Source organism: Lepus europaeus, chromosome 5 (assembly GCF_033115175.1).
Source record: "Lepus europaeus isolate LE1 chromosome 5, mLepTim1.pri, whole genome shotgun sequence".
NCBI lineage: Eukaryota > Metazoa > Chordata > Mammalia > Lagomorpha > Leporidae > Lepus > Lepus europaeus.
The window spans coordinates 60,524,758-60,551,925 of record NC_084831.1 but is presented as its reverse complement, the minus strand read 5'-3'; the positions used below and the strand labels follow the sequence as shown (position 1 = coordinate 60,551,925).

Genomic DNA, 27,168 nt, shown 5'->3' with positions numbered 1-27,168 from the left:
AGTTTGATATGTTGTGTTATCATCATTCATTTCTAGGAATTTTTTTATTTCTTTTTGGAGTTCTTCTGTGACCCACGGTTCATTCATCAGCATGTTGTTCAGTCTCCATGCATTTGCATATTTTCTAGGGTTTCTTAAGTTGTTTCCAGCTTCATTCCATTGTGATCAGAAAAGATAAATGACATGATTCCAGAATTTGTTAAAACTTGCTTTATGGCCTATCATATGGTCTATCCTAGAGAAAGTTCAATGCATTGATGAAAAGAATGTGTATTCTGTAGCTCTGAGATGAACTGTTCTGTAGATATCAATTAGGTTCATTTGATCCATAGTGTAGATTAACTCTGTTTCCTTGTTGATTTTTTTTAATCTAGTTGATCTGTCCGTTGATGAAAGTGGGATGTTGAAGCCCCCATTATTATTGTATCGGGGCTTATGTCTCTCTTTAAATCCATTAAAACGTGTTTTAAACTGCCAGGCACCCTAGCATTGTATACATATACATTTATTACATTCACATTCTCCTGTTGGATTCATCCCTTAATTATTATGCGATGTTGGTTCAAATCAATAAATGTGATACCTCATTTTAACAAATGGAAGAATAAAAATCCTATGATCTTCTCAATAGATGCAGAGAAAGCATTTGATAAAATACAACATCCTTTCATAAAAAAAATCACTAAGCAAATTGGGTTTAGAAGAAACATACCTCAGTACAGTCAAGCAATATATGATAAACCCACAGCCAGCACTGTATTGAATGGGGAAAAGTTGGAAGCATCTCCACTAAGATCCAAAACAAGACAAGGATTCCCATTACTATTCAGTATAGTTCTGGAAGTTTTAGCAAGAGCCATTAGACAAGAAAAATAAATCAGAGGGAAATACATTGAAAGGAAGGAATCCAAATTATCACTGTTTGCAGATGATATGATTCTACATATAGGAGAACCAAAAGACAATTAAGAGATTATTAGAACTCATAAGAGTTTGGCAAAGTTTTAAGACAAAATCAACACACAAAATTATGGGACATGTACTCTATAGAATACTATACAGCAGTAAGGAACAATGAAACCCAGTCATTTGAAACAAGATGGAGGGATCTGGAAAACATCATGCTGAGTGAATTAAGCCAGTCCCAAAGAGACAAACATCATTTGTTTTCCCTGATCGGCGACAACTAACTGAGCACCAAAGGGGAAACCTGCTGAAATGAAATGGACACTATAAGAAACAATGACCTGATCAGCTTAGGTCCTGACTCTAGATATACAATGTAATACTTTATCCTTATACTTTGCGTTTCTGTGTGGGCACAAACTGATGAGCTCTTTACTAATGATATACTGAAGTGATCTTCTGTATATAAAGAGAATTGGAAATGAAAAAAAAAAATAACAACCTGGTGTTGAAGGGGAAATGGCATAGAAAGTTAATTAATTCGAAAAAAAAAAATCATGTGGGTTCTCTGTCTTTAATGTGCTGTACATTGCTATTTGATGCTATAATTAGTAATCCAATGGTAGTTTTTTCACTTTGTATTGCTATATGGGCAAAATGTTGAAAACCTTACCTAATATATGCTAAGCTGATCTTCTGTATACAAAGAGAATTGAAAATGAATCCTTACATGAATGGAAGGGGAGAGGGAGCGGGAGAGGGGAGGGTTGTGGGCGGGAGGGTAGTTACGGGAGGGGGGAAGCCATTGTGACCCATAAGCTGTACTTTGGAAATTTATATTCATTAAATAAAAGTTTAATAAAAAAAAAAATCAAGAACCTTCTTCCATGTTCATGGATTGGAAGAATTAATTTAATCAAAGTGTCCCTAACATCTAAAGCAATTTACAGATTCAATGTGATCCCAATCAAAATAATAAAGACGTTCTTCTCAGATCTGGAAAAATGACCCTAAAATTCATATGGTATTGCCTAAGACCCTGAATAGCTAAAACGATCCTCAACAATAAAAATAAAGCTGGAAACATCATAACCCCAGTTCCAACAAATATTTCAGGACAGTTATAATCAAAGCAGCCTGGTACTGGCACAGGAATAGACATGTTGACCAGTGGAACAGACTAAAGCCCCCAGAAATTAATCTACACATCTACAACCAACTAATCTTTGACAAATGCACCAACATCACTCCCTGGAGAAAGGACAGTGTCTTCAACAAATGGTGGAAAAATTGAATCTCTGCATGCAAAGTATGAAACAAGACCCCTACTTTGCATGCTACACAAAGATCTACTCACAATGAGTCAGGAATCTAAATCTAAGACCTTAAACCATCAAATTACTAGAGGAAAAAGAAAACATCAGGGAAAGTCTGCAAGACATTGACATAAGCAAAGACTTCCTTTTAAGACCCCAGAGGTCCAGAATATAAAAGCAAAAATAGATGAATGGGATTACATCAAGCAATGATGCTTTTGCACAGCAAAGGAAACACTCAACAAAGAGGCAACAGACAGAATGGGAGAAAATATTTAAAATTATGCATCTGTTAAAGGATTAATATCTAGGATATATGAGGGGCTCAAGAAAACAACAGCAAACCAATCCAGTTAAGAAATAGACTAAGGACATGAACAGGCATTTTTCAAAGGATAAAATACAAATGGCCAACAGACAATTGCAAAGATGCTCAGAATCACCAGCTATCACGGAAATGCAAATAAAAAACGTAACAAGGTTTTACCTCACCCCAGTTAGAATGGCTACCATCCAGAACTCAAAAAATAACTAATGCTGGCAAGGTTGTGAGGGAAAAAGTTTCCTAATACATTTTGGGTGGAAATGTTAACTAGTACAACCATGTGGAAGACAGAGTGGAGAGTCCTCATAAATCTGAAAATAAGTCTGCCATATGACCCAGCCATTCCACTCTAGGGAATTTACCCAGAGGAAATGAAATTAGCATATGAAAGAGTTACCTGTACCTGCATGTTTATTGCAGCTCAAGTCACAATAGCTAAGATATGGAGCCAACCCAGATGTCCATCAACTAATGACTGGATAAAGAAAACGTGGTATATATACACAATGAAAGACTGACTACCCAGCCATAAAAAAGAATGAAATCCTGTCTTTCACAACTAAATGGATACAACTGGAAACCATTATGGTTAGTGAAATAAGCCAGTCACCCAAAGACAAATATGTTTCTCCTAATTTATCATAAATCTCATAAACATACAAAGTAATGTTTATGAGTGAAATTGACATATGAAATTTGATTATTATTTATAGCTCTTTTCTGTAATATCGAGGAACAGTTTTTTCTACTTGTTGAATTCTTTATTTAGTGGAGGGTTAAGCCTGTGATTATAAAATGAATTGAAAATATATCATAAAAAATTTTAAAAAATGAGGAGGGAGGACAGGAGAGTATAGGGGTGAAGTATCATTATGCTCTTAAAGCTGTATATATGAAATTTGTTAACTTTATATACATTTTTAAACTTTTAAATTCATTAAGTTAGATGAAAGTAGTACAAGCAAGGAGAAAAAAAAAAAAAACTACTTAGTGTTTACTCATGCCTTTTGTGTATTAAATCCTTTTTGTTTCAACATGCCCATTAGGACGGTACTGTTTTCCCCATTCTTTGGATTAGATGGGAGAGGCACAGCGAGGTAAGGTAATGCCAAAAGGTCATAAACAGTGAATCAGTGGAGATGGAGCTGGGAAACGGATCCTAGTAGTTTGAATCAACAGTCTACTGTTAGAACTGTCTGATACCACTTTTCAGAAATATTATTCTCTAATCTCCTGAAGTGCAGAAACCCCTTGTGTCATTTTTACTACTGTATACCCAGGCCAGTACATAGCGAGCAGCTCAATATAGGTTTGTTGAATAAATGAATATGTGAAATGAGGAGGTGCAAGAAGAAAATAATACACCCCTTAAATTCTGTTAAGATGCTAGGACTCCACATAGGTTGTGTAAGTGGCAGCACAGCTAATAACATAACTAGGGTTACAAATTAGATTTCTCATTTACTTCTAATGTACAGTTTTTCAAGTAAAAAATGGTATGTGTATTTATACCACACTATCTCCATGCTCCATTAGGGCTTTCACTAATCTGGAAGTTTGGCTGATTTTAGGAAAGTTTTAAAAATGCTGTTTTAAAACGTAGGTGTCACAGTGTCATTTTAATATATAAGACATTTACCAGTAAAACTGTTGCCTGCCAGAAGTTTCATTTGACCAACACAGTTATTGAAAGTACAAAGTCTAGAGTTGGTCAGATCTGGATTTGAATGCCTAGGCTCATCACTTAGCTGTGTGACCTTGCTTGAATTTTTTGTCTCTCTGTGCTTCATTTCCCTTACATGAAAAATGAGTTTCTACTCATCTAATTGTAAAAGTTAAAAAAAAATAACAAATGTAAAGCACAGTGCTTGGTATAGATGCTACCAGCATATTATTAATGTTAATGGTAGTAAACAGAACAAATGGCATCTCTGTTAAGGACTAAAGGGGGGATGCATTGCAGTTCTTCCTCCTTATTCCTAGGTTTCCTCAAGTTGACCAGCCAGTGAAGTGTGTTTAGTGAAAAGAGTATATTACCAAAGCACTAGAAATAATAAATCAGTGTAAGATATAAAATTTTCTATAGCCCAAATAAGATAACTGGTTTTTTCAGGAATTTTTATGATGCAATGAGATATGATTTAAAGGATTTTTTTGCCTGATATATTCCAAATAGTAAAAAAATTTCATTTTTGTTTAAAGAATATTTTCCTCCTTTTTACAGTGGAATGAAGTCACCACATCTTTTCGAGCTGGAATGCCTCTAAGAAAACATAGGCAACACTTTAAAAAATATGGCAATTGTTTCACAGCAGGAGAAGCAGTGGATTGGCTTTATGAACTACTGAGAAATAATAACAATTTTGGTCCTGAAGTTACAAGGCAACAGACTATCCAACTATTGAGAAAATTTCTTAAGAATCATGTAATTGAAGATATCAAAGGCAGATGGGGATCAGAAAATCTTGATGACAACAATCAGCTATTCAGGTACTGAACAAATATATAAAACTAAATGACTGCATTGTTTGTCTCCACTTTTATTATACTTTTATTCAGCTTCTTCAAGTAATTTTTTTTTAAGGTTTGTTTTATTTATTTGAAAGGTAGAGTGACAGAGAGAAGTAAAGACAAGAAGAGAAAATCTTACCTCCACTGGTTCACTCCCCAAACTGCCGCAACAGCCAGACCCGCACCAGGCCAAAGCCAAGAGCCTGGAACTCTGTCCAGGTCTCCCATGTGGGGGCAGGGGCCTGAGGACTTGGACCATCTTCTGCTACTTTTTCCCAGATGCATTATCAGGAAGCTGGATCAGAATTGGAGCAGCTGGGACTTAAACTGGCCCTCAGATACGGGATGCTGGCATTGTAGGTAGTAGCTTAACCTACTGTACCCACACACCAGTCCCTTAAGTAATACTTTTTTGGGAAGCTGTTACTATTCTTAGTACAGTAAAAAGCATTTAGAAAAATTATAAGGTGAAAGTTAACTGCTAGGAAACTTAAAACTTTTAAAACGTTTGCTACTTAGATAATAATGTATAGTAAAATAGGAAATTGGGAGGGAAATGATATACTGTCATTGTCCCTACTGCATCTTTGGAAGCTTCATAACATGTCAAGGACAAAGTACTTATCAAATACCATAAACTTTTGCTTTATGATTTACATATGTTTTCTTATTTAATCTCTGGAATAGCCAAGCAGAGTCTGTGTAGGCCTTCACCCCTTTTCACAGATAGGATACTGAGCACGTGCTTCACCAGATCTTACTCTGCGAGTGTCCTTCCACTTTGAAGCAGTGTACACATTTGTCAGACTAGTGAACCTACACATTCCTGCTCATCTCAGCTCCTTGGTAGCCTCCTCTCTCGAGTCAACTCGCTTAAGCCCAGATAATTATATTTTTATCTCATATACCAAAGATTCTTTGTAATATATCCATTAAACCAGGTCTTTGTATTCTAATGTCAGTGCTTTTTTTTTTTTTTTTGCTACATTAGTGCTTTTCAAAAGAAATCAGAAATTGATTATTTCCTATGTACCCAAGACAGTTTGTCACACAAGTAAACTGCAATGACAAACATGTCTATAAGCCATTTTATATAATCCTCTAAAATCTTCCCTCTCAGTTATTCTTCAGTCATTTTCTCCTGCTCATCCTCTGAGTATTTCACCTCTGCAGCTTTTTGGCAGCCTTCTCTCTCCACTCAGCTTCCCAGGCAGTCTCATGCCCTGGGTTCACCTACTTTTCCTGTGAATTTCAAGCCTTCAACCCAAAACTCTCTCCTGAGCTTCAGAGATATTTTTCAACTGCCTGTATAGCAAATCATCTAATCCCAATTTTGTCTATGTTCTCTGTCTGAATGAATGTAATTTTATTCCCTGCAGTTGCCTTGATTCTGTCCCTTTTGTTCCCACTTTAAGTGTGATTTAGTTTTTCAAATCTTGTCAACTGCACTGCCTAAATATTTCTCAGATCTGTATACTCTTTGTAAAGATATTATTTTTTCTTATCTGGATATATGTGTAACTCCTCAACTACTTTCTCTGCCCCTACCTAGTCTTTTACAAGGACAATAAAACCATAAAGTACCTAGAAAAGAAGTATAATGAACATGTGTAAGACATTATTGGAAGGCCGGTGCTGTGGCTTAACAGGCTAATCCTCCGCCTTGCAGTGCCGGCACACCGGGTTCTAGTCATGGTTGGGGCGCCGGATTCTATCCCGGTTGCCCCTCTTCCAGGCCAGCTCTCTGCTATGGCCCGGGAAGGCAGTGGAGGATAGCCCAAGTCCTTGGGCCCTGCACCCTCATGGGAGACCAGGAGAAGCACCTGGCTCCTGGCTTTGGATCAGCATGATGCGCCGGCCACAGCGGCCATTGGAGGGTGAACCAACGGCAAAAAGGAAGACCTTTCTCTCTGTCTCTCTTTCTCTCACTCTGCCTGTCCAAAAAAAAAAAAAAAGACATTATTGGAAAAAATTATAAAATTGTATTAAAGGGAATAAATGGAGAAAGATAATCCTATTTATAAATGAGAAGATTTAATATATATATTTATGAGTCAGTTCTTCCCACAATTATGCACAAATTTTATATATTTTCATTGATAGTCCCAACATAGATTTTTGCAGAAGTTGACAAGCAGATTCTAAAATTCTTTTGGTAAAGGGCCCAAGGCAATTTGGAAGACCAAGGAGAGGTGAATTGCTTTATCAGATATTTGGGTTAAAATTAATTAAAAGCAATTAAGTACTGGGAAAACAAGCCCAAATATATGTGGGAACCATTATAAGTTATACATGAAAACATATTAAAACTAAACCTACCTCAGCATTGTGGCATAGTGCATTAAGACGCTACCTGTGACACTGGTATGCCATATGGGCTGCAGTTTCTATACCAGCTGCACCACTTCCTATGCGGCTTCCTGCAGTTGGTCTGGGAAAGGCTGCAGAGATGGCCCAAGTGTTTAGGCCTCTGGCACCCATGTGGGAAACCTGGAAAAAGCTCCTGGCTGCTGGCTTCAGCCTGGCCCAACCCTGTCTGTTGTGGCCATCTTGGTAGTGAACCAGAGGATAGAAGAGCTCTCTGTCACTTCCCCTCTCCCTGTATCTCTTTCAAATAAATATTTAAAAATAAAAGTTTTATTAGAAAATATTTACAGGACAGTGGCGTAAGAAAGAAATTTTGAGAAAATTGTGTATAATTTAACATATAAATTAAGAGACCATAAAGTAAAAATATCAAGTATTTTTCATTTACTAATAGTAATGACATGGGCAAGAAGGAAATATACTAACTATAAGGTTATGATTTTTCTTAGGAAGAGGGTAGAAAGAGAGTTATAAATTTTTTTCATATAAAACATGAAATTTTTGATAAAATGTCATCAATTACATTGATGGTTACATACATGTTTATTTGTTTACAGTCTTCCTTGTACTTTTTAACATGAAATTTTAAATTAACATGAAAGGTAGAAAAAACACTGTAATAAAAGGAGCCCAGAGACCAAATTCTGGAAATTAGGACAAATACAATCAAACAAAAGGCAGAATTATATAAACAAGAAACTTGTCAAAGAAATTTAGAAAATATTTTTTTTTTTTTGACAGGCAGAGTTAGAGACAGAGAAAGATCTTCCTTTTTTCCATTGGTTTATTCCCCAAGTGGCCACTAAAGCCAGCGTGTTGCGGCCAGCGCACTGCGCCGATCCAAAGCCAGGAGCCAGGTGCTTCCTCCTGGTCTCCCATGCGGGCGCAGGGCCCAAGCACTTGGGCCATCCTCCACTGCACTCCCAGGCCACAGCAGAGAGCTGGACTGGAAGAGGAGCAACTGGGACAGAACCCCGTGCCCCAACTGGGACTAGAACCCTGGGTGCCTACACCGCAGGTGGAGGATTAGCCTAGTGAGCCGTGGCGCCGGCCTAGAAAATGTTATATTATAGAGCCATTTGGTGGGTGGGGAGCAATACCTTTCCAACAGAATTGATCCCATTAGTAACCCTTAATTATCCAGAAATGGTTAAGATATGCACAAAATGCTAAAGAAAACAGGAAATTGTTAAAATATTTTTTTAAAGGCTTAATGGGAAAATTGGTTAGAATCTTCATTCTAGTAATATAAATAAATCAGGTTCCTATGTGATTTTTCAGATGGACAGCCTTTCTTGCTTGTGCCTGCTTTCATAGTATTTAATTGTATATTATTTTTAAATCAGGTTTCCTGCAACTTCTCCACTTAAAACTCTTCCACGGAGGCATCCTGAATTGAGAAAAAACAGCATAGAGTACTTCCCCAGAGATAAAGATACAATTTTTAAATTACGAAACTTACCCCGCAGGACTCCAAAAAGGCAGGGATTACATTTTTCTCAGGTAAAACACCCTTTCCTGATTACTAGTTAAATACAATTACTGTGTGATTAATAATATGATCATTAAAGGTAAATGATTACTTAATATTTAGCAGAAACTGAACTTTCCTAATCTATATCATATTATAGAAATGATAAAAAGTGGTAGTGAGATATACTTGAGAATTGCATTTATATAATTTAAGTATGTTTTGCTTAAATATATTTAAGTTGATTAGAGGGTGGTAGAGGCAGGTATAAAACCAAAAATTCATATTACCATAGGGTACATTCTTTTTGCAGGCAACATTTACCTTGTAAATGCACAAATGCACTGGTATTGATAGTATTACTAAGTATTGGGAATGATATCTGTTCAACATTGCCTTAAAATGAGCATAACAACTTAAAGTGCAATTATGATTTTTCAGGAAAATACAGAAAAAATAAAGCATGAAATAATCAATGAAGATCAAGAAAACTCAATTAATAATAGAAAAATAAGCCAAGAAGATGTTGAAGAAGTTTGGAGATATATTATTCTGATCTAGTAAGAAAAACTATAATGAAGTTCATGAAGCACTTACATTATTATGATTTTTTCATTAAGATATGCAAATGAATAAGAACAAATTCATTATAAAACCTAACAGTTTGAGTTGTGTGTTCTTATATCTCTTGCTATAATTCAAGTGCTGTAGAATTAGTATTTTCAGTATTATTTGCTTTACCTTCAACTCACAACTGTCACTTTAGTTTGAGTTTTATTACAGTTCTTTAAAGGTTATTAATAAAAATATATTTGAAAGTAGGTGCTAAATATAAGCCTTAGCATTTTGGTTAATAGAAAAATAAGATAATCCTGATGGCTTTGTTTACCAGTAATATTCATTTATATTTATATTCTATTCTCATTTTATGGAGAAAAATTAAGTCTATATTCTTTCTTCTATTTAGTCTGCAAACAATTTTAGGCGTGCCATCCCTAGAAGAAGTCATAAATCCAAAACAAGTAATTCCTCAATATGTAATGTACAATATGGCCAATACAAGTAAGCATGGAGTAGTTATACTACAAGACAAATCAGGTTGGTATTAGTGGACATTGGAATCACTTTAGACTTGCAAAAAATAAAAAGTTGCATGTATGAAGGAATACAGAGACCCAAATATAGAAAGTAGAATATTTTCTTTGTGGGAGATAGATGCCTCAGTAGTAACAGTGGAATAAGTTTAGGAGAATTTTATTCATGCCGTTATAAGAAATATTTGAACTGCTAAGCTAGGTTCATGTATGACTTAAAAAGAAAAAAAAAACAAGATTAAATATACAAAAGTCATATAAAGTATGATAGAAACTGTTGACTATGATTTTAGTGAGGCCTGCAGTATACCAGGCATTGTACTGAGGATACATTGATGAACAAAATAGAAATGGTCTATGCTTTCATGGAGCTTAAGTGAGTAACTCTATAGAAGTTTATGAAGATCAAAACATATACAAAACCACAGTAACAGAGAAATAAGTCCAGATTGCCAAGATGGGGATTCCAAAATGCACTGGATTTTTATATTATATATATTTATATAACATCTTCATTTCATATAAGAATAGAAAAATAACCTGAGCCAAATGCATTAGAAAATTTAAATTATGTGGAAAGTATCAGTAGATCCCTTAAATACTCTTTTTTTTTCTAATAAATTGATCTCTATAATGAGAACTAACATGCATTTACTTTGTAGCAGAACTGTGTTTTTAATTGTAGGAAGAAAATGTAAATGTCAAAACTGATGAATTTGTTGTTGCATGTGTATCCAGCTTTAGACTGGTCCCTTCCATTACCTAAAACAACATACTTAACTATATAGTGTCTTATCCAAAATTTCTGTTCTTTGTAATCATAAAATTTTCAAGTAAGTATATTTGTGGTTCATGTGTTTGTGTCAAAAAGCTATTTTTATGCAGCATATTTTAGTTATTTGCAAGTGAGAGATGTTAAGTGTAAATGTTCAGATACTATAATGTTTAATCATAGGTCTCACCCAAATCAGCAATATTTAGATAACATACTAATAGGCAGAACAGAAACAGAAATGAAGAAAAGGAAGTGATAGTGGCTAAAAGATGAATGTTAGAAGTTTATAGCTGAACATCCCCCCAAAATAGTTAATCCTTGATTTGGGCATAGCAGATTATTTTATGTACACTAGATAGAACCAAACCAAAATCTGTACAACTTTTTCTGTCTTTTCCTGTTGTTTACTATTGAAATCACTCTATGTCTTGTTAAACATAAATTTTAATGCTGGTAATGCACGCATATACACATACATGCATGTATGTATATATGGGTATGTATATATATGTGCATATATTTATGTATATTATTACATGTAAGTGTGAAGTTTTAAAATATATGATCATAAAGAATGTTATTTACCAAACAGTTAATTTTTTTTGTGTAGATGACCTTCCTCATTGGGTATTATCTGCCATGAAGTGCCTAGCCAATTGTAAGTTAAACAAAAATATATATATATATATATATCGTTTATGTTAATGTTTAATTAGAACCAAGTGAACTTTCCCTTTTTTAAAAATTTTATTTATTTATTTGAGGGGCGGAGGTACAGACAGAAGGAAAGATGGAGAAGTCTTCCATCCGCTGGTTCGCTCCCCAAATTGCTGCAATGGCCAGAGCTGAGCTGAACCATAGCCAGGAGCCAGCCAGGAGCTTCTTCCAGGTCTCCCACATGGGTGCACAGACCCAAGCACTTGGGCCATCTTCCGCTGCTTTCCCAGGCACATTAGCAGGGAGCTGGATCTGAAGTAGAGCAGCCGGAACTTGAACCAGTTCCCATATGGGATGCCAGTGCCGCAGGCGGAGGCTTAACCTACTGCACCACAGCGCTGACCCCAAGATTTTTCAAATGTATAAAAACCCTGATAAAAGTATATTTTTTCTCTTGATGTTTAAGTGAAAGACTAGTAGAATTGATTGCATTATGAGACCCTTGACATTTTCTATGCAGAAGGTGATTTTTTTTTTAAAGACTTATTTATTTATTTGAAAGGTAGAGTTACAGGAGAGAGAGAGGTCTTTCATCTTCTGGTTCACTCCCCAGCTGGCCTCAACCAGGAGCCGTGAGCTTCTTCCAGATCTACTATGTGGGTGGGTACAGGGGCCCAAGCACTTGGGCCATCTTTACTGCTTTCCCAGGCCATAGCAGAGAGCTGGATTGTAAGTGGAGCAGCTGGATTCCAAACTGGGGCCTGTATGTTATACCGATACTGCAGGCGGAAGTTTTACCCACTGCACAACAGCCCTGGCCCCTACAGAAGGTGATTTGATAATTCAAGCCCATCATTTATGGTTAAATTCATAGAAAGTATAGCATAAGCTAATGAATCACAAAGGATTTTCAGATAAACCTACATTAATTGCCTCTTAGACCCAGAGAGTTCCAGTAGCAGCTTATAAGTGGGAAAGGTTCAACCAGAAATGAAGTATCCCAAGTCCCACTTCAGTCTCTTTCCACTGTACATGGCTTCAAAATCTCAGTGCTTTGCAACATGTTTTTGTTCCATAGAATATATTAATGGCACTTGTATGTTTACGAAAAAAGATGATCTGTCACTAGTCCACACATCTTTTTAGCATTTTGTTGTTTAGTTTTTTCCATAGTGATCAGTGGTACTTGATTTTTATTATTTAATGCCCTAATTCAAGTACCGTATTTGCTTTATTATTAATTGAACAAATATGTAAAGATATATGCTTCTAAATCATCAAAAGTTAAATTATAAGGGCAGGCATTTGATGTATTGGTTAAGATGCCCCCATCCAATATCGGAGTGCCTGAGATCATATCCCATCTTATTCCCCATTCCACTATCCTGCAAACATGCAGCCTGGAAGGCAGGAAGTGATGGATGGCTCATGTATTTTGGTCCCTTCTACGCATGTGGGAAACCCAGATTGAGTTCCCAGATCACAGCTTCAGCCTACCCCACCCCCAGTTTTTGCTGGCATTTGGGGAAGTGAACCAGAGTCAGCATGGTATCTGCCTGACTCTGCCATTCAAGTAAATAAAATAAACACATACAAATTTAGGGGAAAAAGTAAAATTTTTAAATTTCATTTACAAATGTAGTTTTCTAATGTTTTAAAACTAGTATGTTAAAAACTAAGGGGATATTATTAATGTTCAATATAAGTCTGTGTTTCTTTGTTGTTTACTGGGTATCAGTATGACCAAAATAACAGAATAAGAACCAATAAATAACATAAGTTATAGAAGAGTTTTATAAATCAAATTAAAATAAAAATCCTGATTATAAGCTTCAGAATTCTTTGAATTTCTCTTTCAACCTTCACTACCTAACTGCTTTTATTCTTTGATTCCTTATCTCATGTTAGCAATGCAGATAAACATACTAACATATTTTTCTGATATCTGCCTCTAGGGTTTTCTTTCCTCTGTTCCAATCTATATTATAACTTAATGACAACAAATATATAGCTTCCTAGGTTCCAATTTAACAATAATGTATTTAGATAGAGGCACTATTAAGACTTTTACTTTATGTATTTAATCCCCTAGCATAATCTTGTGAGAGAAATTAGTAATCAGTATGTAATCCCATTTTTCACCAGTAAAGGAAACCAAGGTTTATAGAGTCTTATGTTTAATGTAAAGGAGCAAAAACTCAAACCTCAATTCGCTTAACTAGAATTTTTTTCATTTCTAATTCCAGTAAACATGTGTTTTCTATCTTAGAAAACTTTCTGATTATTAAACCTTGTATTCTACATATTATTTGTTATTTCACCCTTAGGAAAGTACTTATTTTGCTCTACTTAAGACCTGTATTAACCTTTAAGCTTGTGTGTATGTGTGTGTGTGTGTGTATGTATGTGTATGTGTATGTGGGGAGAGACAGATTTGATTTTTGGTTTTAATTCTTTTTCAGTGTGTGGGATCACAGTTATGTGGCTATATAAAAGTTGGAAACAAAGACATAAGAAAGAATATTTCAGTTTAGGAGAGGGACATTTTTACTTGAAAGATTATAAAGTGAGTCTCAAACCTTAATGCATATCACAGTTACCAGGGAGACTCTCCAAACATTTGATTTGATTGATCAATAGAGCAGGTATTTGTTTTCTTTTTTTTTTTTTTAAATAGGGAAATCTTTTATTATGTCTTTTTTTGTAGGTTATACAAATTTCATGTATTTTATATATACAGATTTAGGAACACAGTGATACTTCCCACCCTACCCTCCCTCCTCCCCACACTCCAACCCTTCTTTCTCTTCCCTCTCCTATTACCATTCTTAATTTGTTGAAGAGACTGTCCTTGCTTCAAGGACTGATTTTTTTAGCTTTGTCAAAAGTAAGTTGATTGTGGGTCCAGTGCTGTGGTGTAGTGGATGAGACCACCACCTGCAGTTTGGCATTCCATATGGGTGCCAGTTCAAGTCCTGGCTTGCTCCACTTCCAATCTAGCTCTCTGCTATCACCTGGGAAAGGAGTAAAGATGGCCTAAATCTTTGGGCCCCTGCACCCACATGCAGAGACCTGGAGGAAGCTCCAGCCATTGTGGTCAATTAGAGAGTGAACCAGCAAATGGAGGACCTCTCTCTCTCTTCCTCTCCTTCTCTGTGTAACACTAGCTTTTGAATTATATAAATAAAATCTTTTTTAAAAATAAGTTGATTGTAATGCCTGGATTGATTTACAGAGTTTCTATTCCATTCCATTGGTCTGCATGTCCATTTTTGTGCCAGTATCAGACTGTTTTGATTATAGTTGTGCTGTAGTATGTCTTAAAATCAGATATTGTGATGCCTCCAGCTTTATTGTATAAGATTGCTTTAGCTATTCAGTGTCTCTTGTGTTTCCATATGAATTTAAACATTTTTTCTAGATCTGAAAAGAATGTCATTAGAATTTTGATTGGGATTGCATTGAATCTGTAAATTACTTTTGGTAGTGTGGACATTTTAGTGATACTGATTTTTCCAATCCATGAACATGGAAGATTTTTCCATTTTTTTAATGTCTTCTGTTTCTTTCTCTAATGTTTTATAATTTGCATCATAGCGATCTTTGTCGTCCTTGGTTAAATTTATTCCAAGGTATTTAATTTTGTGGTAGCTACTGTGAATGGGATTGATCTTAAAAGTTCTTTCTCAGCCATGGAATTATCGTTGTATACAAAGGCTATTGATTTTCATGTTAATTTTATATCTGTCACTTTACCAAACTCACTTATGAGTTCCAATAGTCTCTCTGAGTTTTTTTGATCATCTATATATAGATTCATGTTATCTGCAAATAGGGATAGTTTGACTTCCTCCTTTCCAGTTTCTGTCCCTTTGATTTCCTTTTCCTGCCTGTTGGCTGTGGCTGAAATTTGCAGGGCTATATTGAATAGCAATGATGAGAGTGGTCTTTCTTGTCTAGTTCTGAATCTTAGAATGTTTCCAACTTTTTCTCATTCAGTAGGATGCTGGATTGCCTTGATTGTGTTGAGGAATGTTCTTTCTATACCTGATTTGCTTAAGGTTTTCCTCATGAAAGGATGTTTTATTTTATCAAATGCTTTCTGTACATCTATTGAGATAATCATAGGGTGTTTTCCTTTTGTTAATATGATATATCACATTTATTGATTTGTGAATGTTAAACCATCTCTGCATACCAGGGATAAATCCCACTTGGTCCAGGTGAGTGATCTTTCTGATGTGTTTTGGGACTCAATTAGCTAATATTTTGTTGAGGATTTTTGCATCTATGTTCATCAAGGATGTTGGCCTATAGTTCTCTTTCTCTGTCCTACCTTTTTCTGGTTTAGGAATTATGATGAGGCAGGCTCCCTAGGTAGAATTTGAGAGCAGTAGCTCCCTTTCAGTTGTTTTGAATAGCTTGAGAAGATTTGGAATTAATTCTTTAAATGTCTGGTAGAATTTAAATTATGAATTGCTGAATGAAATTCAGCAATGAAGCCATCCGATCTTTGGCTTTTTTTTTTTTTTTTTTTTTAAATTGGGAGTGTCTTTATTACTGATTCAATCTCTGTCTTGGTTATTGGTCTCTTTAGATTTCCTATGCCTTCAGGACTCAATTTTGAAAGATTGTATATGTCCAGGAGTCTATCCATTTTGTTCTAGGTTTCCCAATTTGTTGGCATACAACTCTTTGTAGTATTTCCTGATGATTCTTTTTATTGTTTTTGTTACATCTCCTATTTTAATCTCTGATTTTATGGATTTGGGTCTTCTCCCTAGTTTTTTTGTTTGTTTGTTTTTGAATAGTTGGCCAAATGCTGTATCCATTTTGTTTATTCAAAAAAAAAAAAAAAAAAAGCTCTGTCTTTAATCATGTCACAGAAACTTCTTGCAGTAAAGGTTTACAAGTCAATGCTTGGAAAACACTAAATTAGTGAACTAGAAGCAAACATTTCTAGGTCAATAAATTACTAACTATCTGCATAGATTTAGATCTGTACACAGGAATTTATATTTTCAATAAGCATATAGGATAATTCTGGTGTACATAATTGAATCACACATTAAATATTGTTGGACCTAAAAAGTTCTGTTTCTTGCTGTGTTTACACGGCTGTTAAGTTCTAATTCTGGTGTTGCTATCAAGGGTTTTTAACCTTAGTCAAATTACTGTAGGCTCCCATTTTCTTACCTGTAAAATGAAATCAGATCCTACTTCTGAGAAAAATATTAGAGTAGTCATGATTGTTTCAATAGTCTTGTTAAGCCTAAGTAACAAAGATTGTAAAAATAAATATATGATAAAAAATAAAGATTGTATTGAAATTCATTCAGGATATGCTTGATCAGTAAAAATTCAGTCATGTAAATGTAAATTTACAAAAGCAATTTGGAAGAATTATTTGCATTACCCAAATATTCTTTGCTTCATGAAATGAATTACAATAAAATCTTATTAGGTCTCCCTAATACTTTCAAAATAACATGTAAAATTTTTCTTTATGTAAAATTTTTCAGGTATGTAGATATTAAAAACAAAATGCTAGCTGTTGACTTACAGTGATTTCTAAAAAGAAAGATGTACAGATTGTTTAGTTTTGGATTATAGCAATGTATTGTTACATGTAGCTTTTACATGAAATACAAGTTTTGTTCTTCTTATAAATATACCTAAAATTGTTTTTAAGTTAAAATATATTTTTGCCTGTTTCTTTTACCTTATATTTCTTAGGGCCAAGAAGTAATGATATGAGTAATCCAACTTATGTTGGATTTGAACGAGATGTATTCAGAACAATTGCAGATTATTTTCTAGATCTTCCTGAACCTCTACTTACATTTGAATATTATGAGTTATTTGTAAACATTTTGGGTATGTATGGATTTTATTTATTATATAAATTCATTTTATTATTTAAGTTTTCATTTCCCATAGTTTAAAAGAGCTAAAAGAGAACAACACTGGTAAACGTGAAAGTAATAGTCTATAGATTATTTTAAAGTTTCATGATACTCTAGTATTATTGTGTCATTTTCCAGTGATTCAGATTTATCATTCCAACACTGATTCTCCCCAATGTTAATTGAATGTCTTTTGATTCATTTCAATTCCACCGCCAACTACCTAAAGTCAACAGGTTAATCTATATTTAAAGCGTGGTCAGATTTGGGGCTCAGTTCCAGAAAAGTCTTCTCACTTCAGAGGTCACTTGCAAATAAGGTTTCCAAGTTACTCACACTTATGGCCAGCCAATTTGAGGGTTCCTCGGTTTCAGTAATTCACTTCAAGGACTCGACTCAAGGAAGTAATTTACTTATGACTATCAGATTTTTGTTAAGGATGGAATTCAGAATCAAATGGAAGAGATGCAAGGGACAAGTTATAGTGGTGGGGTGGTACAAAGCTTACATGCCTTTTCCAGGCAAATCACCTTCCCAGCACATCAATGAGTTTATCAATCCAGGAATTCCCTTAGCTTTGTTCTTTTAAATATAATCACTTCACCTAGACCTAAATGATTAAGTCATTGACCAATGGCAAAACACATTTTCAGTTCCCTTCCCCCTCCCAGAAAGTTGTAGTTGGGGGCTAGAAGTCCCAATCCTCTAATCACAGCCCACCGTGAGACACTTGAGCATAAACTCAGGTATGCTCAGATAGACTCGTTATGAATAAATTTTCATCACTCAGGACATTCCAGGAGTTTTAGGAGCTAAACTCCAGAAACCAAGAACAAAAAGCAAATGTATATATAAATGTTTTATTATCATACTTATTTTATAATTGAGAAATTTCTAGTACTTGTCGACCAACTGGAGATATTTTTTAAAGCATTCTGGCTCAATTCATTTAATTATGCTGTTTATTAAAATTATTTATATCACAAATGGACAAACCACTAGCCTTGCACTTTTGTAACTGAATGTTGCATGTGTCCTATTTAAGTGGCTTCTGAATTAAGCAACTGCTATTTATACTATACTAACAATATATACTATCTTGATGCGCTTTTTTTAACTTTACTATAGTTTTTATTTGTGTCTATTGCCATACAGTTGCATCTTAATTTTTGTTTCATTTTCTGGTAGCTGTTTGTGGCTACGTCACAGTTTCAGATAGACCCAGTGGGATTCATAAAAAACAAGATGATCCACAGTCTTCAAAAATTCATCACATAAACAATTTGAATACCTTCAAATCAACTGAGTGTCTTCTTCTCAGTCTACTTCATAAAGACAAAAACAAAGAAGAATCAGATTCTACTGAGAGACTGCCAATAAGTGATCAAGGATTTCAAGAAAGATGTGCTAAGAAAATGCAGCTAGTTAAATTAAGAAACAGAAGAGCCAGTGTTAATGACACAGTAGGAGGAAGTTGTCATAATTTAGTAGGTTTAAGTAGCATGCATGATCTCTCCACTAACATCAAACCACGGTGCTATTCTATGGACAGAATTATAGATTTGCCAGGGAATTCAAATAAAGAGGTATCCAGTGTCTTCTATCAGTCTGTTCTGAACATTGAAGGACAAAATGATACACAGTTTTTAGAGTCTAACCCCAAACAGGAATCCCTGTTGAATCTTCAATCAGAAGAAAGCATTCAAAAGGCACGCTGTGTTGGTTTCAAAAGAACCTCTGCTTTGACTGTTCAAGACCAAGAGGAATTATGTAATGGGAAATGCAAGTCAAAACAGCTCTGTAGATCTCAGAGTTTGCTTTTAAGAAGTAGTACAAGACGGAATAGTTGTATCAATACACCAGTAGCTGAAATTATCATGAAACCAAGTCTTGGACAAGACAGCACAAATGTACAAACAGCTATGAAAAGTGAACTCCAAGAGTCTAGTATCACAATCAATAAAAGACTCTGCAAAAGCACTATAGAACTTTCAGGAAATTCTTTACCTCCATCTTCTTCTATGTTGACTGGCACACAAAGTAAGGTTGTTGCTTTCAATGCATGCAGTGCTAACTTTTGTTATTTACTAACTATGTTTTGCTTCCCTCGCTTTTCTTCTCTGAAATTGCTTTATTTTTTTTTCCTTAAAAATGAATTATTGTGAAAGACTTGTCATGTGTAACCAAGACTTACTATACTTACCTAAAGCACTTATTTTCTTTTCCTTCAAGTTCACTTATTCTGAGTCACTTTGCTTGCAAAAAGTAAAGAATTTTCATGCTTAGAAATAGTTTGTGAAAAGCATAATAAGAATCTTACCATATTTTGGGGAAATGTAGACATTTCTAGACATAGTTAAAAGAAATACTAAGATACTATGTTACCTCTGTTTTTTTTTTTTTAATGTAGCCTTATAATTGATGGTATGAAAACTACCAATGTCATTGATCTTTTTTTTTTTTTTTTTTTTTTTGGGCATGGGGTGACTTTGCTTTCTAGGTTTACTGCAACCTCATTTAGAGAGGGTGGCCATCAGTGCACTACAGTTATGTTGTTTGTTACTTCCCCCACCAAATCGGAGGAAACTTCAACTTTTAATGCGCATGGTTTCCAGAATGAGTCAAAATGTTGACATGCCCAAACTTCATGATGCTATGGGTACAAGATCATTGGTAAGTAGATTTCTTATGGAAAGAATAAGCCTTGGTTTACAAACAAATAAAAAAGCCAAACTATCCAAGAGTACTTCTCAAGTAATATCTTAGTCTTCAAGTCCTAGGTTCTTGGGTAAAAAGACTCTTTAAAAGTCTAATCTTTCCTAGCAGCATAATTTTGTGGATTAATGTTTTGTGATCCATCTGTTAGGCTTTCTCAAATTGATGTTAATCTTGACCAAGACTTTACCTCCTAAATCATCCTTCATACTGAATGACCCAGAGAGACTACATTATGTTGCATTGTACTGGTTCTGTTTGGTGGGAAAAGAAGAGAGATAGGTACTCTTGAAAGCTTATGTCATATAACTGTGGAAGTAGAAAACTAATTAAAAGTTCAGTTAGTACTCACAGTCAACCAAAGTTTTTCAGAAAATACACTGATAGGAAAGTTGTATTTGATAAATTGTGGTAGCAAGTCAGTGTGAACTAGAAGTTGGGAGACATTATTGCCAAACAGTCTCATTGATTGGAAGTGAACCTATGAAATAGTCTCTCTTTTTCTGTCCCACCTCCTCCCTCTCACTCTTTAAGAACTGCTACTTCTTTAGACTACAGTTTTAATTTACAAGAGGTATCATGGCAAGGAATTGAAGCTATACTCTGTTCTTCTCATTATTAAGGACAGTTTTTTAACGGTGATAAACCTAATGTAAGAATTATTACTCTTTAGTAATTATGGCACTATTAGAAAACAGGAATTTTATAGGGGAAGCTGTTTTGAGAGGTATGAATGAGAAGGTTATAATTTTCATTTTATACTTTTTGGGTTTGAGGTTATAGAACATTGAAAGGAGTATAGCCAATAGAATATTAGACATGCAAGCATGGTGAGGAAAGGTCAAGGCAGAGGGCAGACTTCTTGAGTCATCCACACAGAGATGGTATTTGAAGCTCTGAGTAAATGAGGTCTACCAGGCTAAGAATATAGGAAAAAAAACTTAAACTAAGGGGCTGAGCTTTGGAAGGATATAGAAAAAATCTGTATGACTCATAGAATAAAACTAAAAATATTTCACTTCAGTAAATGTGCTGATCATCTTCTATGTTCAAAATACTTAAAATAGAATTTTATTAATTTTTTTTTTTTTTTGACAGGCAGAGTGGATAGTGAGAGAGAGAGAGAGAAAGGTCTTCCTTTTTGCCGTTGGTTCACCCTCCAATGGCCGCTGCGGCTGGCGCATCTCGCTGATCCGAAGCCAGGAGCCAGGTGCTTCTCCTGGTCTCCCATGCGGGTGTAGGGCCCAAGGACTTGGGCCATCCTCCACTGCCTTCCTGGGCCATAGCAGAGAGCTGGCCTGGAAGAGGGGCAACCGGGATAGAATCCGGCACCCCGACCGGGACTAGAACCCGGTGTGCTGGCGCCGCAAGGCAGAGGATTAGCCTGTTAAGCCACGGCGCCGGCCTTATTAATATCTTAGAATGAGATGTGTGTGTACGTGTATGGTATAGTGACTTACACAGATATGAGTTAAGTGTAATGACTTTTTTAAATTAATTTATTTATTTGAAAGTCAGAGTTACACAGAGGAGAGGCAGAGAGAGAGAGAGAGAGAGGCCTTCCATTCAATGGTTTACTCCCCAGTTGGCCGCAACAGCCGGAGCTGTGCCAATCTGAAGCCAGGAGCCAGGAGCTTCTTCCAGGTCTCCCTCGTGGGTGCAGGGGCCCAAGGACTTGGGCCATCCTCTGCTGCTTTCGCAAGCCACTGCAGAGCTGGATTGGAAGTGGAGCAGCCAGGTCTCAAATCAGCGCCCATATGGGATGCTAGCACTTCAGGCCAGGGCGTTAACCCGCTGTGCCACAGCACCAGCCCCGAGTAATGACTTTTAAAACACCAAATTTATCCCAGAATTGAAACATTCCTTATGATGCAATTAAAAAATGTTTGTATGGAATTGCTGTTTAAAGAAAACAATAAGGATTAAAAACTGTTTTCTAGAGTTTGAAAAAGATCAACTTTACAACCACTAATGAATATAAATGTCATAGAGTTGCCTGGTTTGTGTTCTTGTGGGATTCATTTAATATAGCAAGTCTTTGTTCTCTAATGATCTTTAACCTTGAGTAACACATCTGTAGGGTATAATAAAACCTATGGTAAAAAATAAAATAAAACCTATAGTATTTACTAGTAAAATTGCAACAGAATTAAAGGAAAACCTAAGCATTTTATCATCCTTTGGAATTATATTAAGAAAAGACTTAGGACTTTTAAAAGGGCTTAAGCATTGTAGTATTCTTTCTAACTGTAATACATTATTTTCCTTATTTGTTTAACTAAAATTTTTGAGCTAAATTTTTTTGAGCTGAAATCTACCTATCTCTTTATCTCAGTACTTCACATAATGCTACCTAAAAGTTATTGACATTTTAATTTATATGAAACTAGGCTTTAATTCACATCTTTTCATATATTTCCAGATGATACATACATTTTCACGGTGTGTGCTATGCTGTGCTGAAGAAGTGGATCTTGATGAACTTCTTGCTGCAAGATTAGTTTCTTTCTTAATGGATCATCATCAGGAAATCCTCCAAGTACCGTCTTACTTACAGACTGCAGTGGAGAAACATCTTGACTACTTAAAAAAGGGCCATGTAGGAATTTTTGATTCTTAAAATTCTCTGCATCGTTCATTTGCAAGTGGCAAACTCATCTTAAACTAACCTAAAAAGAGAGACATTATTACCTCTGAGAGACATTTAAACCTCTGAAAGTCGGGAATGTAGGAAAAAATTGAGGTTTTAAATAGCATTAGAACTCTATTTCCATTCCTGCATATGTTAGCTCCAACTTGGTCCTATATTTAAATAATGGCCCCTTCACAATGATGGAAAATATGGCCAATGAAAGTTTATATGTCGGCCGGCACCACAGCTCAATAGGCTAATCCTCCGCCTGCAGCGCCAGCACACCAGGTTCTAGTCCTGGTCGGGGCACCGGATTCTGTCCCGGTTGCTCCTCTTCCAGTCCAGCTCTTCTGCTGTGGCCCGGGAGTGCAGTGGAGGACGGCCCAAGTCCTTGGGCCCTGCACCCGCAGGGGAGACCAGGAGAAGCTCCTGGCTCCAGGCTTCGGATCAGCACAGCGCGCCGGCCGGAGCGCGCTGGCTGCAGCGGCCATTGGGGGGTGAACCAACAGAAAAAGGAAGACCTTTCTCTCTGTCCCTCTCTCTCTCACTATCCACTCTGCCTGCCAAAAAAAAAAAAAAAAAAAAAAACAAGTTTATATGTCACAGCCTTACATTCGAAATCAGTAGGGAAAAACAGATGCCCCTCTATCTCCATTTTGAAAAGCTCTAGGTATGAACTCCTGATTGGCCCAATCTATGTTAAAGGTGTATCCCTTGGAAAGTTAAGGATGACTAGGATGGAGAGAGAGCCATGCTGTGACTGTCTCTATAGATTGAGGGAGAATCTGTTCTTCACAAGTCGTGTGAGCAGAGTGGATGGAATGGGAAGGAACTGCCATGAGGAGAGAAGAAATACTGAGCATCCAAGATTGAAAGATGCACAGTCTTGGGCTGTGCAACACACGTGTTCATGTTTTTTTTCCCATATGTGCAATTCTAATAATTGTCCTAGCTTATAATAATTATGAATATCCCCTTTAATTTCTTTCTTTTATCAACTGGTGTTACGGGTTCTGCCGATAACCCTGGGCCTCAAAAACAAGGATACTTTATTACCAGGAATATTAATATTGTTAGATTAATTTTATTAGATTAATATTGTTAGATTAATTAAAAATCACTTAAGGGAGTTGGTATTGTGGTGCAGTGCTACTTGGAATTCCAACATCCTTAACAAGAATGCCAATTCAAGTCCCTGCTTCTCTTCTTCAGAACCAGCTGATGCACCTAAGAGGGTAACAGATGATGGTTCAAGTACTTAGGTCCTTGCTATCCACGAAGGAGACCCAGATGAAATTTCTAACTTCTAGCTTCAGCCTGTCCCATCCCTGACTGTTGTGGCCATTTGGGGAATGAGCCAGCAGATGGAAGATGCTTCTGTCTCTCTCTCTCTCTCTGTCATTCTACCTTTCAGATAAATAAATCTTTTTTTAAAAAATCACTTAGATTGTCATTTTATAGCTAAAAGAATAAAATCCATGATTAAGAGTAATGATCATTGGGAACAGTCATTTAGCCTAGCTAGCAGTTAAGATGCCTGTTCCCCATATCAGAGTGCCTCGGTTTGATTCCTGGCAACAGCCCCTGTCTCTTGCTTCCTGCCAGTACAGACCCAGAAAGCAGTGATGATGGTGATCCTGACACCCACATGGGAGATTTACATTGCATTCCCAGCTTCTGCCCTTTTCCCAGCCCCAGCAGTTGGCAGAAATTTAAAGAGTGGACCAGCAGATGGGAGCATGCTTTCTTGGTATACCTGCCTCTTGGTCGCTTTCTCTGCCTCTAAAATTTAAAAAAAAAAAAGTTTTCAGAAGTAATTATGTTAACAGCTACCTTTCTTTAGTGCTAATTACATGCTAAATACTTTAGATACATTTTAATGTAATTTGCATTTCAATAATAAGAAAACTTAAGAAACTATTGGATTATGGAACTAGGATTTAGCATATGGTTTTCTGGATGTGTTGAATGTTTGATTACTGGCAAAATAATAATAAAAATAATAGTTACCAGATCCCATCAAAAGAATACTACTAAATAAGAATGTAACCAGAATTAACAGACTCGTTCTATATCATTCTGTTTACTACAGATTAAAAATCCTGGAGATGTACTAGTTGCTCCTTTGCCAACTTATTCTTACTGTCAGCAGATTAGTACTCAGGAATTTGATGAACAAAAAGTTTCTACCTCTCAAGCTGCAATTGCAGAACTTTTAGAGAATATTATTAAAGACAAAAGTTTACCTCTGAAGGAGAAAAGGAAAAAACTAAAACAAGTAAGTAAAATGAGAAAATTCGCCTTCAAGTATTTTCTAATACACTGTCACTGGTTGTTATTTAATAATAATATTTGTAATCTAATTTCTTCAATATATTGGATTTAAGGTGTTGAATATATAGGATATTTTTCTGTATTGTGTGTGTTCATTAAACTAAGTCTAAAATATTTGAATACCCCTCTGATTTTATTCTTCATCCTGAGTTTTAAAATAATAATACTAGTAGTAGTGGTCTCTACTGCTGACATTTTGTATTGTTGCTCAATACTGACCTTGAAAAGAAATTACAGAATCTGGCTTATAATATATACGTTTGAGTGACTCATCACTACTGCTTAGGATTTTTAGCTCTTAATAAAACCCAGTAGTCACACGACTCTGACAAGTCTGATTCCAAGTCTGAGACAAACAAAAAATTAGGAACTACACTAGAATTAGGAAAATTAGAATTGGGAAAGAAGACCTGGAATTTAGGGGAGAGAATTAACAGCAGAAGAGAATCCTAAAATGTTAATACTAATTGAGAATCTTTGTGATCTTAGGGAGTACGTTTCTTGTGAAAGAAAAGACAAAGGTAAGGATAAAATGAAAGGATTATCATCTCTAAAATGCATTTTTTGAGAATGGGACAGAATTTGATTATAAAATACTCAATACTGGCTTCAGCTAAGGAAATAATGTTAAATACCCTCTAATTCTTTACCTCATTTTCAGTTTCAGAAGGAATATCCCATAATATATCAGAAGAGATTTCCAACCACAGAGAGTGAAGCAGCACTGTTTGGTGACAAACCTACAATCAAGCAACCAATGCTGATTTTAAGAAAACCAAAGTTTCGTAGTCTAAGATACTAACTGAATTAATAATTATCTAATATTTGTGGAACTTTGATAAATGAAGCCATATCTGAGATTCTATTACAAAGGAAGCCTGGTATTAAAAAGCTATCCCTAAATAAATACATTCTGCGACAAAGTGCCAACATAGTTGTTGATCAATGTGAGACTTCTGAGAAGCTACCAGATCTCAACTGAGAGAACATAACACTAAGTGATACCAAATATTTTGACCGGAAATGTTCATCAAGAATAAGCAGCAATTTTGTTTTTAAAGGAGAACTTACATATACACATGCTGATGGATATTAGGTAACAAACCAGTTGTTTAGAGTTACTTCTTTGTATTTGTACCTGTAAGAATGTGACAAATATCTGAAAGTTCAATGAATTCTCAACTATAAATGTTGCACTCTCACACATTCTTTCTACTTTTGCTCTATTTATGTGTGTGTATGCCTAAAATATGTCTAAATATTTTGTATTGCCTTTAGCATTCTCCAGCTACTTTATGTATTTTAATCTTTTTAATTTTGTTCATAATTTACTAGAAGTTAGAGGATAAAATAAGTGTAAGGCAATCATGTGTTCAGTTCAAAAGATTTTTATTTATCAGTGCTATGTGCCTTTCATTGTTCCAGATATGTGAAGACAATGAAGCATAAGAATCTCTTAAGGTATTTATTTTCTAATCAAGGGATATACCTATCAGATGCTTAAAATAACAGTGCACTTACTAAAATGAGGGTATGAGGAATCCTTCAGTAAAGACTGACTTCTATGATTATGAAACAGTTCTGTAAGCTAGTGGATCTCAAAGTAGTATACCTGGGAGAATTTTATATGCTCAGGAACTACCTTATGCCAATTAAATGTGAATTTTAGGAGTATTAACTGGGTATTGGTACTTTTATAAAACTGTAGGTGACTCCAGTATTCAACCAGCTTTGAGAATCAGTGTCCTAAGAAAATGTAAAGATAATGGCACACCAACTATTTTTCCATTGAAAGAAAATGCCAAGTATGCAGACCTCTCTTCTTAACACAATATTCCTCAGTTTCCTACTTATTACAAACATCAAGCAAATTTTTCTTCCATTTTCACAATTTTTTTTTACTTTTTACTCTGATTGTTATAAAATGTATATCTTAAGTTATAAAGAAATATATAATATCAACAATGTAATAGTTAATTTTTAATACTATTCTAATTTCTCATTGTAATTTCATACCATTGATTTGTAGAATATATTCCATTATTTTGCATAAAAAGTATGCACAAAGTGATAAATGTACATTTAGCTCAGAAGGTTTGTCTATAAAATTTTTGTACCAAATTAGAATTGTTTCCAATATGTTTGTATATTAAAACTTT

At 35.3% G+C, this 27,168-nt stretch overlaps 1 protein-coding gene across 5 annotated transcripts in view; it reads left to right on the top strand.

Annotated features, from left to right (window-relative positions):
* Positions 1–26,955, top strand: part of DEPDC1 (DEP domain containing 1) — a 28,732-nt gene extending 1,777 nt beyond the window's left edge. The window contains exons 2-13 of one of the 5 annotated variants that reach the window (XR_009865925.1): positions 4,772–5,037; positions 8,772–8,928; positions 9,338–9,456; positions 9,864–9,994; positions 11,376–11,423; positions 17,159–17,299; positions 18,517–19,368; positions 19,829–20,001; positions 22,466–22,642; positions 24,768–24,953; positions 25,671–26,105; positions 26,435–26,948. Coding sequence is in view for 4 of the 5 variants with exons in the window: in XM_062191524.1 (XP_062047508.1) it covers positions 3,133–3,135; positions 4,772–5,037; positions 8,772–8,928; positions 9,338–9,456; positions 9,864–9,994; positions 11,376–11,423; positions 17,159–17,299; positions 18,517–19,368; positions 19,829–20,001; positions 22,466–22,642; positions 24,768–24,953; positions 25,671–25,811 (2,394 nt within the window). In the remaining variant the exon portion in view is untranslated. Of the gene's footprint in view, positions 1–2,967; positions 3,136–4,771; positions 5,038–5,157; positions 5,415–8,771; positions 8,929–9,337; positions 9,457–9,863; positions 9,995–11,375; positions 11,424–17,158; positions 17,300–18,516; positions 19,369–19,828; positions 20,002–22,465; positions 22,643–24,767; positions 24,954–25,670 lie in introns of those variants that run through there. The other 4 variants (XM_062191524.1, XM_062191523.1, XM_062191525.1 and 1 more) reach the window with 4 other exon arrangements.
* The last annotated feature ends 213 nt before the right edge of the window (positions 26,956–27,168 follow it).